This window comes from Limulus polyphemus, unplaced genomic scaffold, assembly GCF_000517525.1.
Source record: "Limulus polyphemus unplaced genomic scaffold, Limulus_polyphemus-2.1.2 Scaffold2522, whole genome shotgun sequence".
NCBI classification, from domain to species: domain Eukaryota; kingdom Metazoa; phylum Arthropoda; class Merostomata; order Xiphosura; family Limulidae; genus Limulus; species Limulus polyphemus.
In genome coordinates, this window is record NW_013668132.1 from 133,320 (window position 1) to 153,656 (window position 20,337).

The window sequence follows — 20,337 nt, forward strand, 5'->3', positions numbered from 1 at the left end:
GTTGACAGACCTTTATATAATTCACAAGCACAATAAATGTATTGGAACTTTCGTGAAGTAAACCCTTCTTGTATTTTAAAAGTGAATACTAAGTAGTTTTACAAAAAAGTTGTGGTGATGATTTCTATGATACGATTTATTTAAAGAATGGTCAGGTGGTTAGGGCGCTCGACTCGCAATCTGAGGGTCGCGGGTTCGAATCCCCGTCCCTCCAAACATGCTCGCCCTTTCAGCCGTGGGGGCGTTATAATGTGACAGTCAATCTCACTATTCGTTGGTAAAAGAGTTGGCGTGGGTGGCGATAACTAGCTGCCTTCCCTCTTAACTTCCAGGTATATCTAAACTTGAACATAGCGATACTGTCCATGAGTAATGTCTAAATATACATAAGTAGGGCACCCGCCTTGCCAGTGAGTAACTATAGCAACGTTTCTCAACCATTTTGTCTCCCAGTGGCTTAGCAATAAGTCTAAAGACTTATAATTCTAAAACCCGGCATATAACTCAATGTGTAGCTTTGTGTTTAATCACAAACAAACAAACTCAACCTTTTCAGATACCGGCTCACTGCCTCCCTAAACTGTCTGGGTAGATATTCTGTCAGTTTTTTTTTTTGTGTGTGTATGTGTATGAAATTGCATGGATCATTAAAATGGTTGTTATGGACCGGTGGTTCAGAAACACTGAATTATAGAACACGAAATAAGATCAGTGCGGTGCAAGGTAGGTTTCCTATATGTGAAAGTCTGTAAATGCTCTAAAAAGCAGGTATATCTGAAAAATGTTTATAATTATATATTTTATTTTTGGGAGCTAAAAGAGAAGCGAAATATGTGGTATTTGTGGATACCACTTCTGTGGGATCACTTGTGTTGAAGCACATTTGAATTGTTCCTTGGTGATAGTTATCTAACAATAGATGCACCTGTCTTCTGCGAAACTTTATGTCAAGTTTTTACATATGTATAGATGGACCAGATTCTTTACGGTAAGTGTCTGTGACTTGTTGGCAATAAATTTCAACAATAAATAGACAGCACACAATCCACTTGTTTGAGAAAATATATTCGAAACAAGTCGATTGTATATACAAATGTTCATTACACATTTAATCACCACAGTTGTGGCCTGGCATGGCCAGGTAGTTAAGACGCTCGAGTCGCAAGCTGTGGGTTACGGGTTCGAATCCCTGTTCCACCAAACATGCTCGTCTTTTCAGCTGTGGGTGCATTATAATGTGACGGTCAATCCCACTATTTGTTGTTAAAAGAGTAGCCCAAGAGTTGGCAGTGGGTGATGATGACTAACTGCCTTCCCTCTGGTCTTATAGTACTAAATTAGGGACGACTAGCGCAGAACTTCAAAAGAAAGAAAAGAAACACCATAGTTGTAACCAGAGCTTTAAATAGGTTGGTGCAGTTACTTTAGAACCCAACTGAAAAGACAAATTATTTTATCTACGCTGTTACCACAACACAATCAGTGATAAATTCACTTACATCAACCCATGGATTACCACAGCTGTATCCAAAGCTTTAAATAATTTTATTGTACGTCAAAAGTCCACGCAGTCTGGTTCAGTTAATTCAGAACCCAATTTACAAGACAGATTACTCTTCTCTACTCTGTTATTACAATACAATCTGCGATTATTACACTTTAAAAGTCGGCACTATATACTTTATGGCTAAACTTACAAACACAGCCTTGATCTATTTGACTATATATTTCATTAACTTTGTCTTACTTTCGTGCTCACACAATATAAACGAAATAATAATGTATTATACTTAAAATGAACAGTTGTATATCTAACAATAAGCCTCTCTTTAAGAAAAATATTTACAATTTTTTTATATTATATACAAAGATTGTTCTCAGTTTATGCACAAAGTCTACTCATACAGTCTGTATCAACATTTGCAGTCCTCTTGTCGATCTCTCTTCACATAGGGAATCTGGTAGGCTTCACCTTGACAGGATTGCTGGTCATTGTCTCAATCTTATGTTGCACAAGATCTGTCTTGGCTGGTCTATCTGTGAAGACATCTACATACTGACACAGTAGGTCTAGTAAATCTTTCTTCTGCTTGCCAATCAACTCTTCACTGATGTTGACGTTTTTGTATTTCTCATATCCACCCAGTGGTCTTAGGTCTAGTAGGTCTTCACCTGCTATGACAAAATCACCATCTTCTGGTTTTGTATCGATGACAGCCACACCTGCAATATCTATCTGTGTCTCAACAGCTGCACCAATTAGGTCTTCTTTTTTCTCAAAGTACATCATCAACAGATTGGCATGGTAGATCCTGGTCTTCCTGTCCACTTTCACCTTATAGTCCATTCTGTTGACCACTTCCTGCACCTCAAAAGGCCCTTTCCACTGCAAGGGTAGTTTGTTGTTGTCTGTGGGTTGCAGAACTAAGATATTCTGTCCAACCTAGACCTTTTTGTCATAGAAGTGCTTCTGACTGCCTTGAGCTGCATACAAACTTTCTCGAGCTAGTTGACAGTTCTCTCCCAGTTAGTTTCTGAGGTTTAACATGTACTGATATGGATTCCTCCCTTCTGACTCTTCTTCTCTTGCCCACAGCTCTTTCAATATCTGTATCGGATGTTGTAATGTTCTTCCATACAGCAACTCAAAGGGTGAAAATCCTGTACTTGCTTGTGGGACTTCTCAGTAAGCAAATAATACTGCCTGCAAGTACCTGTTCCAGTCACATGGTCTCTCTTGGTACATCTTCTTCAGCATACACTTTAAAACTCCATTGACTCTTTCACAAAGTCCATTACAGCTGAGGTTGTATGGGTTGGTAAAGAGTTGCCTAGTGCTGAATACTCTACAAACCTCTTTTGGAAAGCTTACTCTTCAGAACACTTCCAGGAGGACTTCAGCTACTCTCTCTGTCTCTATCTTTGGCAGTGGTATGTCTTCTGAGTAATGTGTCGTATAGTCCACTACTGTCAGCACATACTGGTTGCCTTTGTCAGACACAGGTTCCAGTGTTCTGATCAAGTCTGCAGCTACTCTGCTGAACAGCTCTTCTATGGGAGGCATCTCCCCCAGTGGCATCTTGGCTATCTTCCCTCTAGGTACTGTCTTTTGGCAGATGTCACATGACCTACAGAATCTGGTCATATCTATGATGACCTCCGGCCAGTGGAAGTTGCTGTTGATTCTGTTTACTGTCTTCTTTGCTCCTAGGCGTCCTCCCACAATCGACTCGTGAGCCAGCTTCCTTATTTGAGGCTGGTATTCTGTTTAACTTCTCTAGTATAATTGCTTTGAGAGATCTGGTACAGCACTCCCTTCTATTCTGTAAGTCCCTTTCCTCTTTGTCTTTTGCTCGACTTTCTTCTGGACACTGCCCCAAAGTTTCTGTTGTGAAGAGTTTTTTCTTCTGTCCTCCTTCAGTTCCTGTAGATCTACATTCGAGATGCCACTTTTTGAGATTTGAAGGGGCATAGGGTTTTGTTTGCTCTTCTTTTCTTGAGCTGTTGTGGTGACTGCAGATGCTTCATCAGTTTCCTTTCTATTTGGTTCCTCCAAACTTCTACTGCCTGGTATATTGCCAATCATCAAGTCACACCTGGGTGTCTTCATACACATGGCCTCAAGGTCTCCCACGTAGTATGGAGTGTTCACCTTTATTCTAGCTATGGAAAACTTTCTCAATGTTCCATCAATCAGCACACACAGATATACCTTGCCCATCATCTGGTCATTAGATACAAGACTGGTTTTCACTACTGCACTACAGCACCCAGTGTCTCATAGAACCTTCACTTTCTTGTCCCTGATATAGCTCTCACATTCTCTAATTTTCTGATTTGTTGGCACCTCTCAGTGTTGGTCACACGCTACAATCACCACTGGCACTGTTGGCCCATTTGCTCACTTAAGCTGACCATCAGTCATGCACTGTTTAATCATGGAGATAGCAATTCCTTCTTGAGTTGGATCTGACGTGTTGTCTCTATTCTGTTTCTTCTGGCAGCAGCATCTATAGTGATAGTCACTCTTTTCTTGTTTTTTGCCAGCACCATCTTTGTAGGTAGCTCCAGCTGTTTTATGTTGCTTGTTGGTACCAGACTTGCACTCATTTGCAATGTACTTAATTATATAAAAAGCATAGCATATCTCCTCCCTTTTGTCTGTTAAGTTCTTGTCACTTTTGGTGGTATCCTGTTTCTGGTCAGCCACCACTGGTTTTGATTTTAACTGGTTATACTTGGATTTGCCAGTTATACTTCCTCCATGGGCTTCCATATGCTATTCTGCCAAATTGATCATCTCGTCCACAACTTTTGGTGCTCTCTCCTTTAGAAGCAGTGATATGTCAGTGGAGCACATGATAATTAACTCTTCATGTATTAGTAGATCTTTCAGTCCTTCAAAACTATTTTCACACTTAGCCATGTCCGTCCACCTTGTGAAGTATATATCACTGTAGACATGCCACAAACTGAAATACAATTTCTCCAGTGTCAGGTTTGACTTCTATGAAATTCCGACGAAACACCTTCTTCGGTAAGTTTATGGCATTTCAGCAACACCACTTTTAACTTGTCATAGTCCATGGCATCTATTGACATCATGCTTGCATACACTTATAGGTCTTTTCCTGTGAGAAGGAGGTTGAGACAGACTGCCCAGTCGCCTTTGTCCCCGTTCTGACTTGGGGCGAATCTTTCATGAAAGCATCCGTGTGATCTTTCTGTTCTCAATTTGTGCTTTTATTCCCTCTCTCTCTATTTCCTTTTCTTCTTCTCTTCTCTGTTGACGCTCCTCTCTCTCTAATTCTTGTTCAACAAACTATCGTAGATCACTGTCATTGAGCCCAAGTCGCTCACCTCTCTCTACCCTCTTATCAAAGTCAGTGGACATGGTTATATAACGTGACTGTAATCTTAATAATATTTTCGCCACCACTACAGTTGTGGGTATATAGGCCTATTTTTGCTATCGTTCACGTCTTCTTTTACCGCCATTTACCACTGCATAATCCTGGCTAGCTCGCCAATGTCAATTTTTTCCGTATGTATGGATGGACCGGATTCTTTACGGTAGGTGTCTGTGACTTGTTGGTGATAAATTTCAACAATAAACTAACAGCATACAATCCACTTGTTTTAAAATAATATATCCAAAACAAGTCAAACGTATATACAAATGTTTCTTACACAGTTGTACCCAGAGCTTTAAATAATCGTCTCTTTTTGTCAAGACTCCACAGGCTAGTCAGTTACTTTATAACTCAATTGATAAGACGAATTATTCTTCTCTTCTCTATTACCACAAGTCAATCAGTGATAAGTTCACTTACGTTAACCTGTTGGTTACCACAATTGTATCCAGAGCTTTAAGTAATTTTATTTTACTTCAGAAGTCCACACACAGGCTGGTTCAGTTACTTCAGATCATAATTGGCAAGATAAATTCTTCTTCTCTACTCTGTTATCAGAGTACAATCTGCGATTATTCACTTTAAAGTCGCCACTATACACTTTTTTATGGCTAAACTTACAAACACAGCCTAGATCTATTTGACCATATCTTTCACTAAATTTGTCTTAAACTAAATAATACTGTCGTAGTAAACTTAAAATGGACAGTCGTGTATATCTAACACTTCTTATAACTACCTTTTTTTCTTCAAAATTCAGTCTAACTTTCAGATACTATGCAGACATTAAAAAAGTGCGAGTTATTTACTTAGTTAACACTATAAATTTAGTCGTCTTAAATTTTTATAACCTTTTTCATGTCCATTTAGTTTGTTTGTTTCGAATTTCACGCAAAACTACACGAGGGCTATCTGCACTAGCCGTCCCTAATTTAGCAGTGTAAGACTAGAGGGAAGGCAGCTAGTCATCACCACCCACCGCCAATTCTTGAGCTATTCTTTTACCAACGAATAGTGGGATTGACCGTCTCATTATAACGCCCCCACGGCTGAAAGGACGAGCATGTTTGGTGTGACGAGGATTGCGAGTTGAACGCCCTAGCCACCTGGCCTGTCCGATCAGTAGGAAGTAAAAACTGTAAACTTCATTGCAGCATTATTGACAATCTCCCATTTGTTTTATGAAATAAATACAACACAAAAGTACAAAAAATAATTTTAAAGCCATATTAATCCTTAAACTTAAGGATCAAATTCCTATGACAGAAAAGAACTATTACTATTAGTACTGTTGAATAATTTTTCTACATCTTGGAAACTTCATACTATTTTGATAGGTCTAAGATTTATTATGTTTTACTTTGTGATGTGTGTTTTAACATTATTAATCTTTGAATAAGTAACTCACGACTGATCGTACTTTGCTATTGATGAAAATACCATTACTGTCGCTGCATAAGTTATATATTTAAGACAATACCCATAGTAAGGTTTGTCGCTAAGCATAAAATAACACAATGGGGGTATCTGTGAGCTGCTTATTATGGGTATAAAAACCCAATTTGTACATTATAAGTCCTCAACTTTATTTCTGAGCCACTGAAAGGCTTTTAGTACCGAGACCAACACTAAATACAGCACCAAAAGACGGCTAAGCTTAAGAAATGGCTAGAACTTAGCATCAACACATTTTGTATTTGACAGCTTAGCCCAAAGAATGGCTAGAGCTTACAAAGAACACATTTTGTGTTTAACTGCTAAGCCTGAGGAATGTATAGAACTTGGCAATAATATATTTTTTCTTGAGACAAATGTTTGTAAGACTAATTTTTGTCTTTTATTTAGTTAGTTTGTTTGTTTATAATTAAGCACAAAGCCACATAATGGGTTATCTGTGCTCTGCCCACCACGGGTATCAAAACCCGAATTCTAGAGTTGTAAGTCCGCAGACATACCGCTGTGCCTCGGGGGGGGAGCTTTTATTTAATATCATAATGTTTTCATCTTGGGTTGGCATTTATACATAGGGCACAAAAAATATTTGATTTAACATTTCATGTGTATTTTCATAATAACGGGAAAGTTATGTGCTTATTTCTATTCAAAATAAAGCGTTTAAACAGTTAATCATTACATCATTTATTGAAGTTTTGTTCTGTTTGTTTGTATGTTTTGAATTTTGTGCAAAGCTACACGAGGGCTATCTGCACTAGCAGTCCCCAATTTAGCAGTGTAAGACTAGACGGAAGGCAGCTAGTCATCACCACCCACCGCCAACTCTTGGACTACTCTTTTACCAACGAATAGTGGGATTGACCGTCACATTATAACATCCCCACGGCTGAAAGGGTGAGCATGTTTGGTGGGACGGGGATTTGAACCCGCGACCCTCAGATTGCGAGTCGAGCGCCCTAACCACCTGGTAAGTTCTTTTCATCTACCTGGTAACTTATAATATTCTTTCCATTTATATACATGTACAGTAATTGGGAATTATGAAGAGAACAGATTTCTTCCTCCACATTATTCTATCAATGACAAGACTTTTTTACACTTGTTTGTACAAAAGCTGTGCTCACAAAAATGTTAACAATGGCCCTTTCTTTCTAATTATTAGGTAGGCATGATATTGATGTCTTACTTAAATGTCCCGTGTGTGTTTGTTACTTCAGCTTGTGTCACCACTTAGTATGATGTGTATATGGAATTATAAGTATGTGTTTTTTCAAGTTAACTGTTTATGAATATTCTTCTTATAAATTAAAAACTATCTTCTTTAAAATTACACAAATATTGAGAAATGCTAGTGATTAAGTAAGAAACCACCCTTCTGGGAAGTATTAGAAAATTCACAGTTTTTAAGTTTAAATTTGATGTCAAGTATTCAGAAGAGAAAAATAAAATACAGCGTGGTAAAGTTAACATTTTAGGCCACTAGGGGCACCATAAACAAAACAAAAAAAAAAACCCTGTTAAATAGCTAAGTCTTTTATTTTTTGCACCAACAAACATGGAATTTGAAACAAAGTTAAATTTTATAAATACTGTATTAGGACTGTGGAAGTGAGGCTTCAATTTATTCCTTACATCATGGGATGCAGTGAATACAATAAAAACCTGCATTGTAACAAACAAGAACAATGGAAGCCTCTAGCGGTGTAATTTTTGTTACTAGGATTAAACTAGATCTCTCACAGAGATACTCAAGATGTTAAGAAATAGTTCTGGATTATTGTATTAAGAAATGTAGAAAAATCTTTGTTAATTTCCTAAGCAGGATTTAATAAGTGTGTGTATAAACCTTGTCACTATTTCAGACTGCCTGTAATTTCATGACTGTGGTAATTTATTTGATGACAGTTACAGTGACTAAAATACAATACTAAAAATACAAAACTGGCTAGGACTGAGAATAACCTAGTTAATCAAGAGGAAAGTCATCCATCAATATGGTTTATTTTTCTTATTTTCAGACAGTATTTTCCAAAAATAGTTAACATGTTAATTCTAACTAAATGTACACATTCAACTGTTGCTATAATAAACCAAATTTGCTACACTACAGTCTTATGCTTTACAATAAATGTTTTATTCAAGTATTCGTTTGGCTTAAATTTTGATAAAGATACATATTATATAATATCTAAATATTGTTGTGATTTTATGTTTGAATATAAGAAACTTACAAAAGTTAATAATTTTACATATAGTGCTTTGAAACTATTAAAGTCCGAAATACAACATCAGTTGTAACAACTGGTACAGTGCTGTGTAACTATTAAAGTCTGAAATACCACATTAGTTGTAACAACTGGTGCAATGCTGTGTAAGTATTAAAGTGTGAAATACCACATTAGTTGTAACAACTGGTGCAATGCTGTGTAATTATTAGTTAGAAATACAACATCAGTTGTAACAACTGGTACAGTGCTGTGTAAGTATTAAAGTGTGAAATACCACATTAGTTGTAACAACTGGTACAGTGCTGTGTAACTATTAAAATCTGAAATACCACATCAGTTGTAACAAGTGGTACAGTATTGTGTAACTATTAAAGTCCGAAATACCACATTAGTTGTAACAACTGGTACAGTGTTGTGTAACTATTAAAGCCCGAAATACCACATCAGTTGTAACAGCTGGTACAGTATTGTGTAACTATTAAAGTCCGAAATACCACATCAGTTGTAACAACTGGCACAGTATTGTGTAACTATTAAAATCCGAAATACCACATCAGTTGTAACAACTGGTGCAATGCTGTGTAACTATTAAGTCCGAAATACCACATCAGTTGTAACAACTGGCACAGTATTGTGTAACTATTAAAGTCCGAAATACCACATTAGTTGTAACAACTGGTACAGTATTGTGTAACTATTAAAGTCCGAAATACCACATCAGTTGTAACAACTGGTACAATATTGTGTAACTATTAAAGTCCAAAATACCACATCAGTTGTAACAACTGGTACAGTATTGTGTAACTATTAAAGTCTGAAATACCACATCAGTTGTAACAACTGGTACAGTATTGTGTAACTACTAATGTGTGAAACAGGGCCTGGGAGAGGGAGGTGCACAGGGTGTGAATCACTGGGGCACGGAATATTTTCCACACATATGATAACAAAATGTCCTTCTCTCAAACAAAAAGTAATATTTATATGCTGATGCTGCATAATAGTGAACATTCCCACTTTAAGAGGTTGCATCTTTCAAGGGCAAAAATAACATACATGATTGAGAGGATGAGGGGCCCAGAATCAGGGGAAGCACCAGAGCCCAGGATTTCTCTCCCAGGCACTAGTGTGAAATACCAAATCAGTTGTAACAACTGGTACAGTGCTGTGTTAGTATTAAAGTGTGAAATACCACATTAGTTGTAACAACTGGTACAGTGCTGTGTAACTATTAAAGTTAAAATACCACATTAGTTGTAACAACTGGTACAGTGCTGTGTTAGTATTAAAGTGTGAAATACCACATTAGTTGTAACAACTGGTACAGTGCTGTGTAAGTATTAAAGTGTGAAATACCACATTAGTTGTAACAACTGGTACAGTGCTGTGTAAGTATTAAAGTGTGAAATACCACATTAGTTGTAACAACTGGTACAGTGCTGTGTAAGTATTAAAGTGTGAAATACCACATCAGCTATAAGAACTGATATACTTGAGAGGAAACAAAAAGACAAAGAGCTAATGCTGAAATCTAAACTATAAATGTTTAACAAAGTCAGTGAAACTAAAGACAAATGTTGAACTCCAAAAAAAGGCATCGTCTTTAAAACTGTGATTTTAATATGTATAATTAGTTACCTATGCTTCAAACCAGTAAATATATTATATCTTTTAATGCAGTGTAAATGTACTAAGTAAGAGAATTATTCTGACATTATAGAGAAGAGAATTAGTGCAATGGAGAGTTGACATTTTTATATTACAAAGATGACAGTGCTAGCAATCCCTTCTAATGTTATGCTGTAATATTTGACATCTAATCTTTCTCTAGCAATCTCTTCTAATGTCATGTTTTAGTATTTGACATCTGAGCTTCTCTACCAATCCATTTCTAATGTCACATTTGAATAGTTGACATCTTCTCTAGCAATCTTTTCTAATGTCATGTTTTAATATTTGACATCTGAGCTTCTCTACCAATCCATTTCTAATATCACGTTTGAATAGTTGACATCTTCTCTAGCAATCTCTTCTAATGTCATGTTTTAGTATTTGACATCTGAGTTTTTCTAGCAATCCATTCTAACATCATGTTTTAGTATTTGATATTAGATCTTTAGCAATCCTTTCTAGTATCATGTTTTAATATTACACCTGATCTTATTTGGGCTAAATAACTGTGTAGCTTGAACCTTTTCATCCACATATATAAACCAAATTGAAACTACCACTTAAAAACACAGGAAAAGTTCAAGTCTAGAGAAAGTGTTTACAGTGATCCAACATGTTCACCTAAATAAACAGTGAAGTTCAAGTTTCCCTTTATACAAGAATCACAAAGATTTTGACCTTCATGTGAACTACAAGAGATGACCATTTGGTAAGCCTGTCTGAAGCCGTTTTACATGATTGTAGATCTTCAGAGCGGGACCAAGACGAATAGAGAGACCTGTTAAGACATCACTTCTTTTCATGAGCAACAGGGATTTGCCATCAATTTCCTGTAAGAAGAAAATGTTATTCTTCTCAGTTTCTGTACTTCTACACAAGTGGGAATTATGAGTGATAACACATAATTCCTAGTCATAATAGCCAGTTATCTGAATAATAGAATCGTAATTCCATCAGATCTGAGGCTTATAAGCAAGAAACAAGCATGACTGATAACAAGATGTAGATGTTAAACTTCAGTAAGAGATAATAATATAAACATGTTATACTACAATAAAGGATAACAATATTTATATGTTAGACTTCAATAATGGATAACAATATTTAGATGTTAGGCTCCAATAAAGGATAACAATGCTTATATGTTAGACTTCAATAATGGATAACAATATTGAGATGTTAGGCTCCAATAAAGGATAACAATGTTTATATGTGAGATTTCAATGAGGGAAAACAATATTTAAATGTTAGACTCCAATAAGGGATAACAGTATTTAGATGTTAGACTTCAATAATGGATAACAATATTTAGGTGTTAGATTCTATTAAGGGATAACAATATTTAGATGTTAGACTCCAATAAGAGATAATAATATTTAGATGTTAGACTTGAATAACGGATAACAATATTTAGATGTTAGACTTTAATAAAGAGATAACAATATTTAGATGTTAGACTTTAATAAAGAGATAACAATATTTAGATGTTAGACTTTAATAAAGAGATAACAATATTTAGATGTTAGACTTTAATAAAGAGATAACAATATTTAGATGTTAAACTCCAATAACAGATAACAATATTTAGTTGTTAGACTCCAATATGAGATAACAATATTTAGTTGTTAAACTCCAATAACAGATAACAATATTTGGATGTTAGACTTTAATAAAGAGATAATAATATTTAGTTGTTAGACTCCAATATGAGATAACAATATTTAGTTGTTATGCTCCAATAAGTGATATCTTATAAAGAATGTATACAGTTTTAGAAGAATCTACCAAGATAAACTATAAACAGTCTTAAAAGTACTATATTCAATAAGAAATACATTTTTTTCCCACTTAAGTGAACTATAGTTTTATCTTTTATTCATATATATATATAACTATGACTGTTATCTTGAATTGTTTACTTCATTTTTTGCAGCATGTTTAAGATGTGCTAACACTCATCACGTACAGTTAAGGTGAAAGTGTTAAAAAAGATGGAGTAACCACAATCAATTAATCAATCTTACTCACTATGATTCATACTAATCAATGGATTATTTCTACTGAAAGCTATAATTTTCATCCACTCTCATAATACTTTTTCCTCATTCACTGCTACCCTCTATATGTGCAATTTTTGCTTGCCACTAGCCATGATACTCCCACCTACCCCACACCTGAATCAAAGACTTAAGTGCTGTTAGTCTAGAAAAAGAAATTCTGAATACTGAAATACTAATGCATAGGAATCAGAGGCAAGAGGGGGGAAGAGGCATACTGATCCCAGAATGTAATTGTGGGAAAATAAGGTAGCATGCAGGAGGGAAAGGGAGAAATCTTAAGACACAGGGGATACAGACAAAAGATAACATACTTGGGATACCATATTGAGGAAGGTGGAAGAAAGTCTGGGAGAATCCATAGGTGTGACCTGGGATATGCAACAAGAGGGTGTCATACTCCTGTTGGTGGAGGGTTGTTGCATGTTACAGCTCAGCTGTACCACATGTAAAAATGTGGGTGTAGGTGGGAATATCAAGGCTAGTGGCAAGTGAAAATTGCATATGTAGAGGGCAGTAATGAATGAGAAAAGCTATTATGAGTGGAGGTAAAGTATTGTATTGGAAAGCTTATTAATGACGTTTCTATTTACAGAACTAGATCTATAGGTGAGTCATTATGTATGTATGTTGACAAAAACTCTTTGGCACAATGAAGTTTATTTGTTGTATTACAAACCTTAAACTGAATAAAAACAAGAGGAGCTGTATTATGTTAAAGATTTAAACAAACTTACATTTTTAAAATAATAAGCTTAACTTATCACACAACCTTTACGTAAGTCTATTCCTATTTTCAGCTAGAGCAGTTAATTAACTTACTTAATTAAGTTACTTAACTTGAACTGCATAACTCAGCAAGCCATGTGGTTCGGAACAAAGTCACCTCTCTTTTATTAAAATTGAAGGTTTCAAGTTACATATACATACATACATAACTAAAAAACCTGATTTGAACATTCACACCATATATATATATATTATCACATGCAGAATTCAGATGTACTCTAAGCAACCAGAGTAGCAAAGCATAAGTTGTAACCACTGGTGAAAAGTACCCAATAAGGTATGAATGACATAAGTTAAAATAGTTAAAACCATGCTAGTGCAATAGGTCCATTTCAGAAGTTTTAACAGCACAGATGGCTAAAAATGTACCTGTTCTTTGAAAGCAGAAGCTTGTTCAGGAAATCCAACGTAAGAGAAAAATTCTTCAACGTCATCAATGGTCCAGTCTTTAGCATCAGGAACAATTTCTGGATACTGGCTGAGTGTTCTGTAAGGCATTCAATGTAAAGTCTTTTTAGAAACCACATATCTTGGCTACTTGGAAACTTCTATGTCTTAGTTACTAAGAAACCTCTACCTCTTTGTTACTTAGAGCCCACTATATCTTTGTTACTTAGAAATCTCTACATCTTTATTCCTTACAAACCTCTTCACCTTTGTTACTTAGAAACCTTGTCTTTGTTACTCAGAAACCTCTACATTTTTGTTACTTAGAAACTTCTACCTCTTTGTTTCTTAAAAACCTCTTTATCTTTGTTACTTAGAAACCTCTTTGTCTTAGTTACTAAGAAACCTCTACCTCTTTGTTACTTAGAGCCCTCTATATCTTTGTTACTTAGAAATCTCTACGTCATTATTACTTACAAACCTCTTCACCTTTGTTACTTAGAAACCTTGTCTTTGTTACTCAGAAACCTCTACATTTTTGTTACTTAGAAACTTGTACCTCTTTGTTTCTTAGAAACCTCTTTATCTTTATTACTTAGAAATCTCTTTGACTTTGTTACTTAGAAATCTCTTTGGCTTTGTTACTTAGAAACATCTTTGTTTTAGTTACTTAGAAACCTCTTCGTCTTTGATACTTAGAACCCTCCTTGTCTTAGTTACTTAGAAACTTCTGTCTTTGTTTGTTAGAAACCTCTTCACCTTTGTTACTTACAAACCTCTACATCTTAGTTACTTTTGAATTTCTGTCTTTGGTCCACTTATAAACAAAAGTTTTGCATAGTATAAATAATGTAAGTTTGGAAAGGCCTTGATAGTTAGCAGAAGTCTGTCCACTAAAATTTTTTCATTGGCTAACAAAAAACTTTCTGATGTAAGCTTTGTTCCATGTGCAAAAATGTTAAATTTATATAATTTCACACAAATAAATAATAATATCTAGAGTGAAAATTGCAAAAATACAGTTTTAGTTAATATATATACGTTTTTATACATATTCAGTTAATTAATTCTTTCCCCAAGAGTTGGGTCCTTATAAGAGTTGAACAACTAACTGTAAGATCATTTTATTATGTTAAGCAGAAAAACAATCAATTGTATAAGAATTAAGGTCAACTGAGACTAAAAGTTACCCCTCCTCCAAGTTAGACGGAAGACAATTTCAAATATCAGTTCCAAATTACAAAGAAGTCAATGACTGAAAGAAAAAAGTGGGAAATATTAATGATGCTATAGTAAATCTCTCTGTTCCAGTTGAACGCAGCACATTTCAAATAAGGCTTAGTGAATTAAATAACGTGAATGATGTTATACCTGATTCTATCTCGGTTGAAGGCAATACATTTGAAATAAGACCTAGTAATGATAATATAAAGTAACATTCAAATTTTGAAGTACTTTACTTAAAGTTATGTTTCAGAATTTGAAAATCTTTGTGATTAATTAATTATAAAATATTGTAAAGAGAAGTATGTCTAAAAATTGTCCTACGTTCTGTTCAATGACCCTTAGCACGTGAGTGTGATGTTTATCTGCATATACGGGAAAACTATGAAGCGTCGGAAGGTTTGCCATGAGAGTTGAGACCAACTGAGCCAAAAAGAACTTTAAAAGTATATTTACCTTTTTTAAACATATGGATGATGTTTATCTACAACTACATGGAGAACAAAAATGTTATGGAAAGCCCAACAAGGACTTGTCTTCTGTTGGAGGAATTGGAATCAACTAAAACTTTCAAAGTAGCCTTACCTTTTATTCAGTGATCCCAGCATGCAAGGATGTTGTTTATCTTCAGGTACGGGAGAACTACAAGGTGTTGGAAGTCCTACTGTGGGATCTAGTTCTGTTTGGGAAATTATGATCATAACTGAGAAAAAAAAGTACAAGTAATTTTTCATAAATAAATAAAATATGCATACATCCTTTAAGTCTTATGAACGAGTATGCCTCACATTTGAAATTTTCTTCTAAGAAAATATAAATCACTCCATTACATTTACTACCAGTAACAATAACTAATAAGTTTTGGTAGTAAAAATGATTAAAAACAACAGGAACATGGCACTTGTGTAAAGATATATATTAAAACTTATGTAAAGATATATATATTAAAACTTATATAACACGAAATGTAAACGTTATCATTTTCCTACACTGAAAATAGATTTCAGGTAGGTACTTACCTCTACCCACACAAAAGCTTTTCCCAATTTCATCTGCCCTCTAATGCATAAAATTTTTTTTTTTATTCTCGCTTGATTCACTAGCCTTTATACCCCCTCAGTACAGGCTGCTCATTTAGCATGCACAGTGCATAATACAACCCTCCACCAATAGGAGCATGACATACACTCCTGGAGCAGCTGGCTCCCTGTGTATTACATTTTGTGTACTTTACTTTCAAGATTAGACACACCAGAAAATAGAAAAATACTGAAGGTATCTATCAGAAATCTGTTTTCAGTGTAATAAAATGATAACTTTCAATATGATACATACTTAAGCTCACACAAAAGCTAGAATCCTATATTGAGGAGGTGGAGGGACCACTGTAGCATAGAAGTAAGAGACTCCCTATGGAAAGTGTCCACAGGGAATTGAACAGGTGTGGTCAGTAATTGAATGAAAGCACACATGAGGGGGACTGCACTACTTCTGGAACAGGTATGCCCTTTGCCCTTGAAGAGAGGTGTTGTGAAACAGGTAGCATCGAGGACCAAACCAAGGCCTCGGGAACCATTGGAGCAAGAATCTCCCCAACCCAAACTGGACAGACAAGGTTCCACATCACATCCTCAGTATTACAAGGTGGAGGAGAGTGCCGAAGAATCAATTGAGCATATACAATGTAACATGGTGAGGGAACTGTGAACAATAGATATACACTAACTTCAACCGCAAGTAAACAAAATGCCATACTGCAAACAACTGGAATTACAATTAGGAAGGAAGCAAACAGCAATCATCAGACAAACTTCCACATCAACTGTACAAGGCAAGAAGTATACCAAACTGAACACAGAATTATGGGGCTGTGTGTGAATCTCAACTCAACCGTAAGAACAGGAAAGTAGGACCAGGAAAAGAAAAAATTCACTCAACTATGAGAGCAGGAAATAAAAACCATGTGCACTCAGGATTATGAGTAAGATATGGAACATGTGCTCAACCAGAGGCACAGGGTATCATATGTCCTGCAACTGGCATTATGAGGTGGACAAAGTTCCCCAAGCTGAACCATAGGGGCAATGAAAATTCATCCAGATGGGGTGCATCTACCAGTTTCAATTGTAAGAACAGGGTGCTATCACCTGGAAATTGTTATTACAACAAGAATCTAGTAATGGCTGGTCCAGTTCCCTCCCACATCAGACCTCCTGGAACAAAAAATCAAGGTTTCCCAGCTTCATCCTCTTCTCAAGAGAGTGTAGAGAAAATTAATGTTACAATATGTATGATACACTCCCGAAGAAGACTCCATGGTCCACCACCCCGGCAGCTAGCAACTGGAAAATGGTATGAACTCTCAAACTCCACTCAAGGAAGGGAAAGTAAAAGGCAGTGGGGAGTCTGGAGGAAAGACCTTGGAGAAAGTGCAATGGTGACTGTAAAACCCTATTTTGAAAAGCATACTATTCCCGATTTATTCAATCAAGGGAGCGGCAAGGATGGGTAGAAATCTCCTTCTGCTTTACTCATTATAGTCCAAGTATGGAATAGAATTTTATATACAGATATATAGCACTAGTGGTCTTGCAAAACACCCCATCTCAACAGTGTGTTACAATCTTAAAGGTAGCAAGTGCAGGTTAAAGTAAGGCATACTTTACCAGGCAACACTCCCCACTGAGCGGGATCTGGATATGTAATGAAGACACAAGGAGAGTCACCACTGGAGGGAAATGATATCCACCAGAAAATAATACATCCAGATGAAGCAAGTAATGAGAGACAAATATATAAGAAGCAGTCCACAGTCTGGCCTGGACAATCACCTTCGAGGATGATGGAAATGAACCACAAGAGACAAGGTGACAGGTCGAAATAGATGAGAGGAGACATGATAAAGAAGGTGACATACAGAGAAAAGGGAAGAGTAAACTAACTGAATAAGCTGGTGAACCCAACCCATGATGGTGATGGGGGAAAGGTTATGAATCACCAACAGGCTCCAAGGAAGAAACAAACGGGAAAGGAACCACAGGAAACTGAAGGCAATCTGGAACCGACCAGAAACAAATATGGGAAAGGGAAGGGATGGAAAATGGTGCGAAGGCACAGACTCCCTTACAGGCAGTGGAGGGAGACCAAGGCCAAGCCAGTTAGACTGAGCCACCCAGAGAACTTGACATGGAGAGGTGTGGATGAAGGAAATCTGTTAAGGGAGGAGATGTATAAGCAGGAAGGCATAAAATGGAAGGCCCCTCCATACTAGAAAAAAGGTAGAACAACCCAAGTCCAGAGGCCATGGAACCAGAGACCAGAAAGACAGTAGGATGTCATCCAGAGAAGTGGCAAGTGCATTTATACAATGATTACCCAGATGAGAACATAACCACCAAACAACTGGAGGATGGAGGGACAACTCCATTGGAATGACCACATGCAGATGGTAGAAGCAATTCCACAAGTAGCTTCAAAACACGGGGAAGAAGGCAAGTTAACAGCCTGTGTACGTGAGCCAAGGAATGTTTGATAGTCATATCAATGAAATGCTTTCCTTCAAAGATCCATGGTGTGTTTTAAGTCAATCATACTATGTTGGAAGAAAAGATTCTTTACAGCTGTCTTCAATGTTTTAAAGATTACAGATGACCCACATCTCCTTTACATACAGGAATATGAGCATAACTGATCCCAAAAACAAATATAATATTTCTACCATTTGCATCTGTTTATTTCTATTTAATTGTTTACTCTTTCTTTTCATTTTGTTTTTTACATTGGAAGAAGGGGTCCCACACAAGTGATCAACTAAGTAATATTTTTTGTGCCTTTTTCAACTGTAAAAGTAAGTTCTAAAAGTGTTTACCAGGTGTATGTTAGATCTACATCTCTTTTTCACTGGGATTTGTAAGTTAACGTTGGTAAACATCATGATATTATTTAGGATGCTTTGGTAGAAGGAATTACTTTCAACAAGCATCTTATTGTACTAACTGAATTACCTGATCTTGTTGGGGTAACGAAGCTAGTGGTACTTGTTTCAAAATAAACACTTTCCTTTGGGTAATTCCCACTTGAAGTTGACACTTTTTCCATGCTTGATTCTTTTTCGTCATTACACTTGCTACAATACCACAATCCTGTTGAAATTTAAGAACATTACTGTAATTGTTACAAGAATTAACAATGATGCCAACAAGCACTTAAACTCATTTAACATAGATGAGACAGCATTGTTGAATAGCTCATACACAAAGGATTTTTAGTATTAAATGCTTTGAACAAAGCTGATATATAATTTATAGAGAGAATTAATCATGTATTCTCCTTACACCTTATATTATAAGAATAAGATAACACGGCTTTAACCAAGAAAAATGCAAAGATAATATTGATATACTAAACATCTGAGATATGCTTGAACTAGCTCTTAAAGAAGCATCTACCTTGTGTGTTTGAACTATCTCTTAAAGAAACATTTAACCTATATGTTTGTACTATCTCTTAAGGAAACATTTAACCTATATGTTTGAACTAGCTATTGAAACATCTACCCTATATGCTTCAACTCTCTGCTAAAGAAACATCTACCCTATATGTTTGAACTATCTATTAAAGAAACATCTGACCTATGTGTTTGAACTATCTATTAAAGAAACATCTGAACTATGTGTTTGAACTATCTATTAAAGAAACATCTGACCTATGTGTTTGAACTATCTATTAAAGAAACATCTGACCTATGTGTTTGAACTATCTATTAAAGAAACATCTGAACTATGTGTTTGAACTATCTATTAAAGAAACATCTGAACTATGTGTTTGAACTATCTATTAAAGAAACATCTAGCGTATGTTTGAGCTATCTATTAAGAAAACATCTATCCTATATCTATTAACTCTGTATAAAAAAAACATCTAACCTATATGTTTCAAATCTCAATTAAAAAAACATCTAAACCATATGTTTCAACTCACTATTAAAGAAACATCTACCCTATCTTTCAGCTCTCTAATAATGAAACGTCTAACCTATATCTCTCAACTATCTATTAAAGAAAAATCAATCATATATCTTTGAACTACCTATTGAGGAAACATCTAACTGATATGTTTCAAATCTCAACTAAAGAAACACCTACCCTATTTGTTTCAACTCTATATTAAAGAAACATCAAACCTATATTGTTCAACTGTATATTAAAGACACGTCTAACCTATATGTTTGAACTATCTATTAAAGAAACATATACCCTATATGTTTAAACTGTCTACTAAAAGAAACATCTATGCTATATGTTTCAACTCGCTATTAAAGACACATCTAACCTATATGTTTGAACTATCTATTTAAAAAAATCTACCTTATAGGTTTAAACTATCTACTGAAGAAACATCTACCTTATAGGTTTAAACTATCTACTGAAGAAACATCTACCCTATGTTCGATGATGAACCCACTTTGAGATTAATAATGCTTGGAGACGGCTTGAATGGGTAATGAACAAAAACTTTAATATAAGTTTAACATAACAGCAAATGTACAACGTTTCAATAAGGTTCTGTCATCATCAGGCACTTGTACTTGTCCCTGATGATGACAGAACCTTA

General features: G+C 35.6%; 1 protein-coding gene across 1 annotated transcript in view; it reads right to left on the reverse strand.

Annotated features, from left to right (window-relative positions):
* Positions 1-8,236: 8,236 nt before the first annotated feature.
* The window catches only part of LOC106467188 (histone acetyltransferase KAT6B-like), a 24,139-nt gene continuing 12,038 nt past the window's right edge, over positions 8,237-20,337 (reverse strand). The window contains exons 5-8 of the mRNA XM_022395317.1: positions 18,729-18,866; positions 15,310-15,403; positions 13,483-13,600; positions 8,237-11,097 (exon numbers count right to left, since the gene is read on the reverse strand). Coding sequence (XP_022251025.1) covers positions 10,957-11,097; positions 13,483-13,600; positions 15,310-15,403; positions 18,729-18,866 — 491 coding nt within the window. The 3' untranslated portion in view covers positions 8,237-10,956. The remainder of the gene's footprint in view (positions 11,098-13,482; positions 13,601-15,309; positions 15,404-18,728; positions 18,867-20,337) is intronic.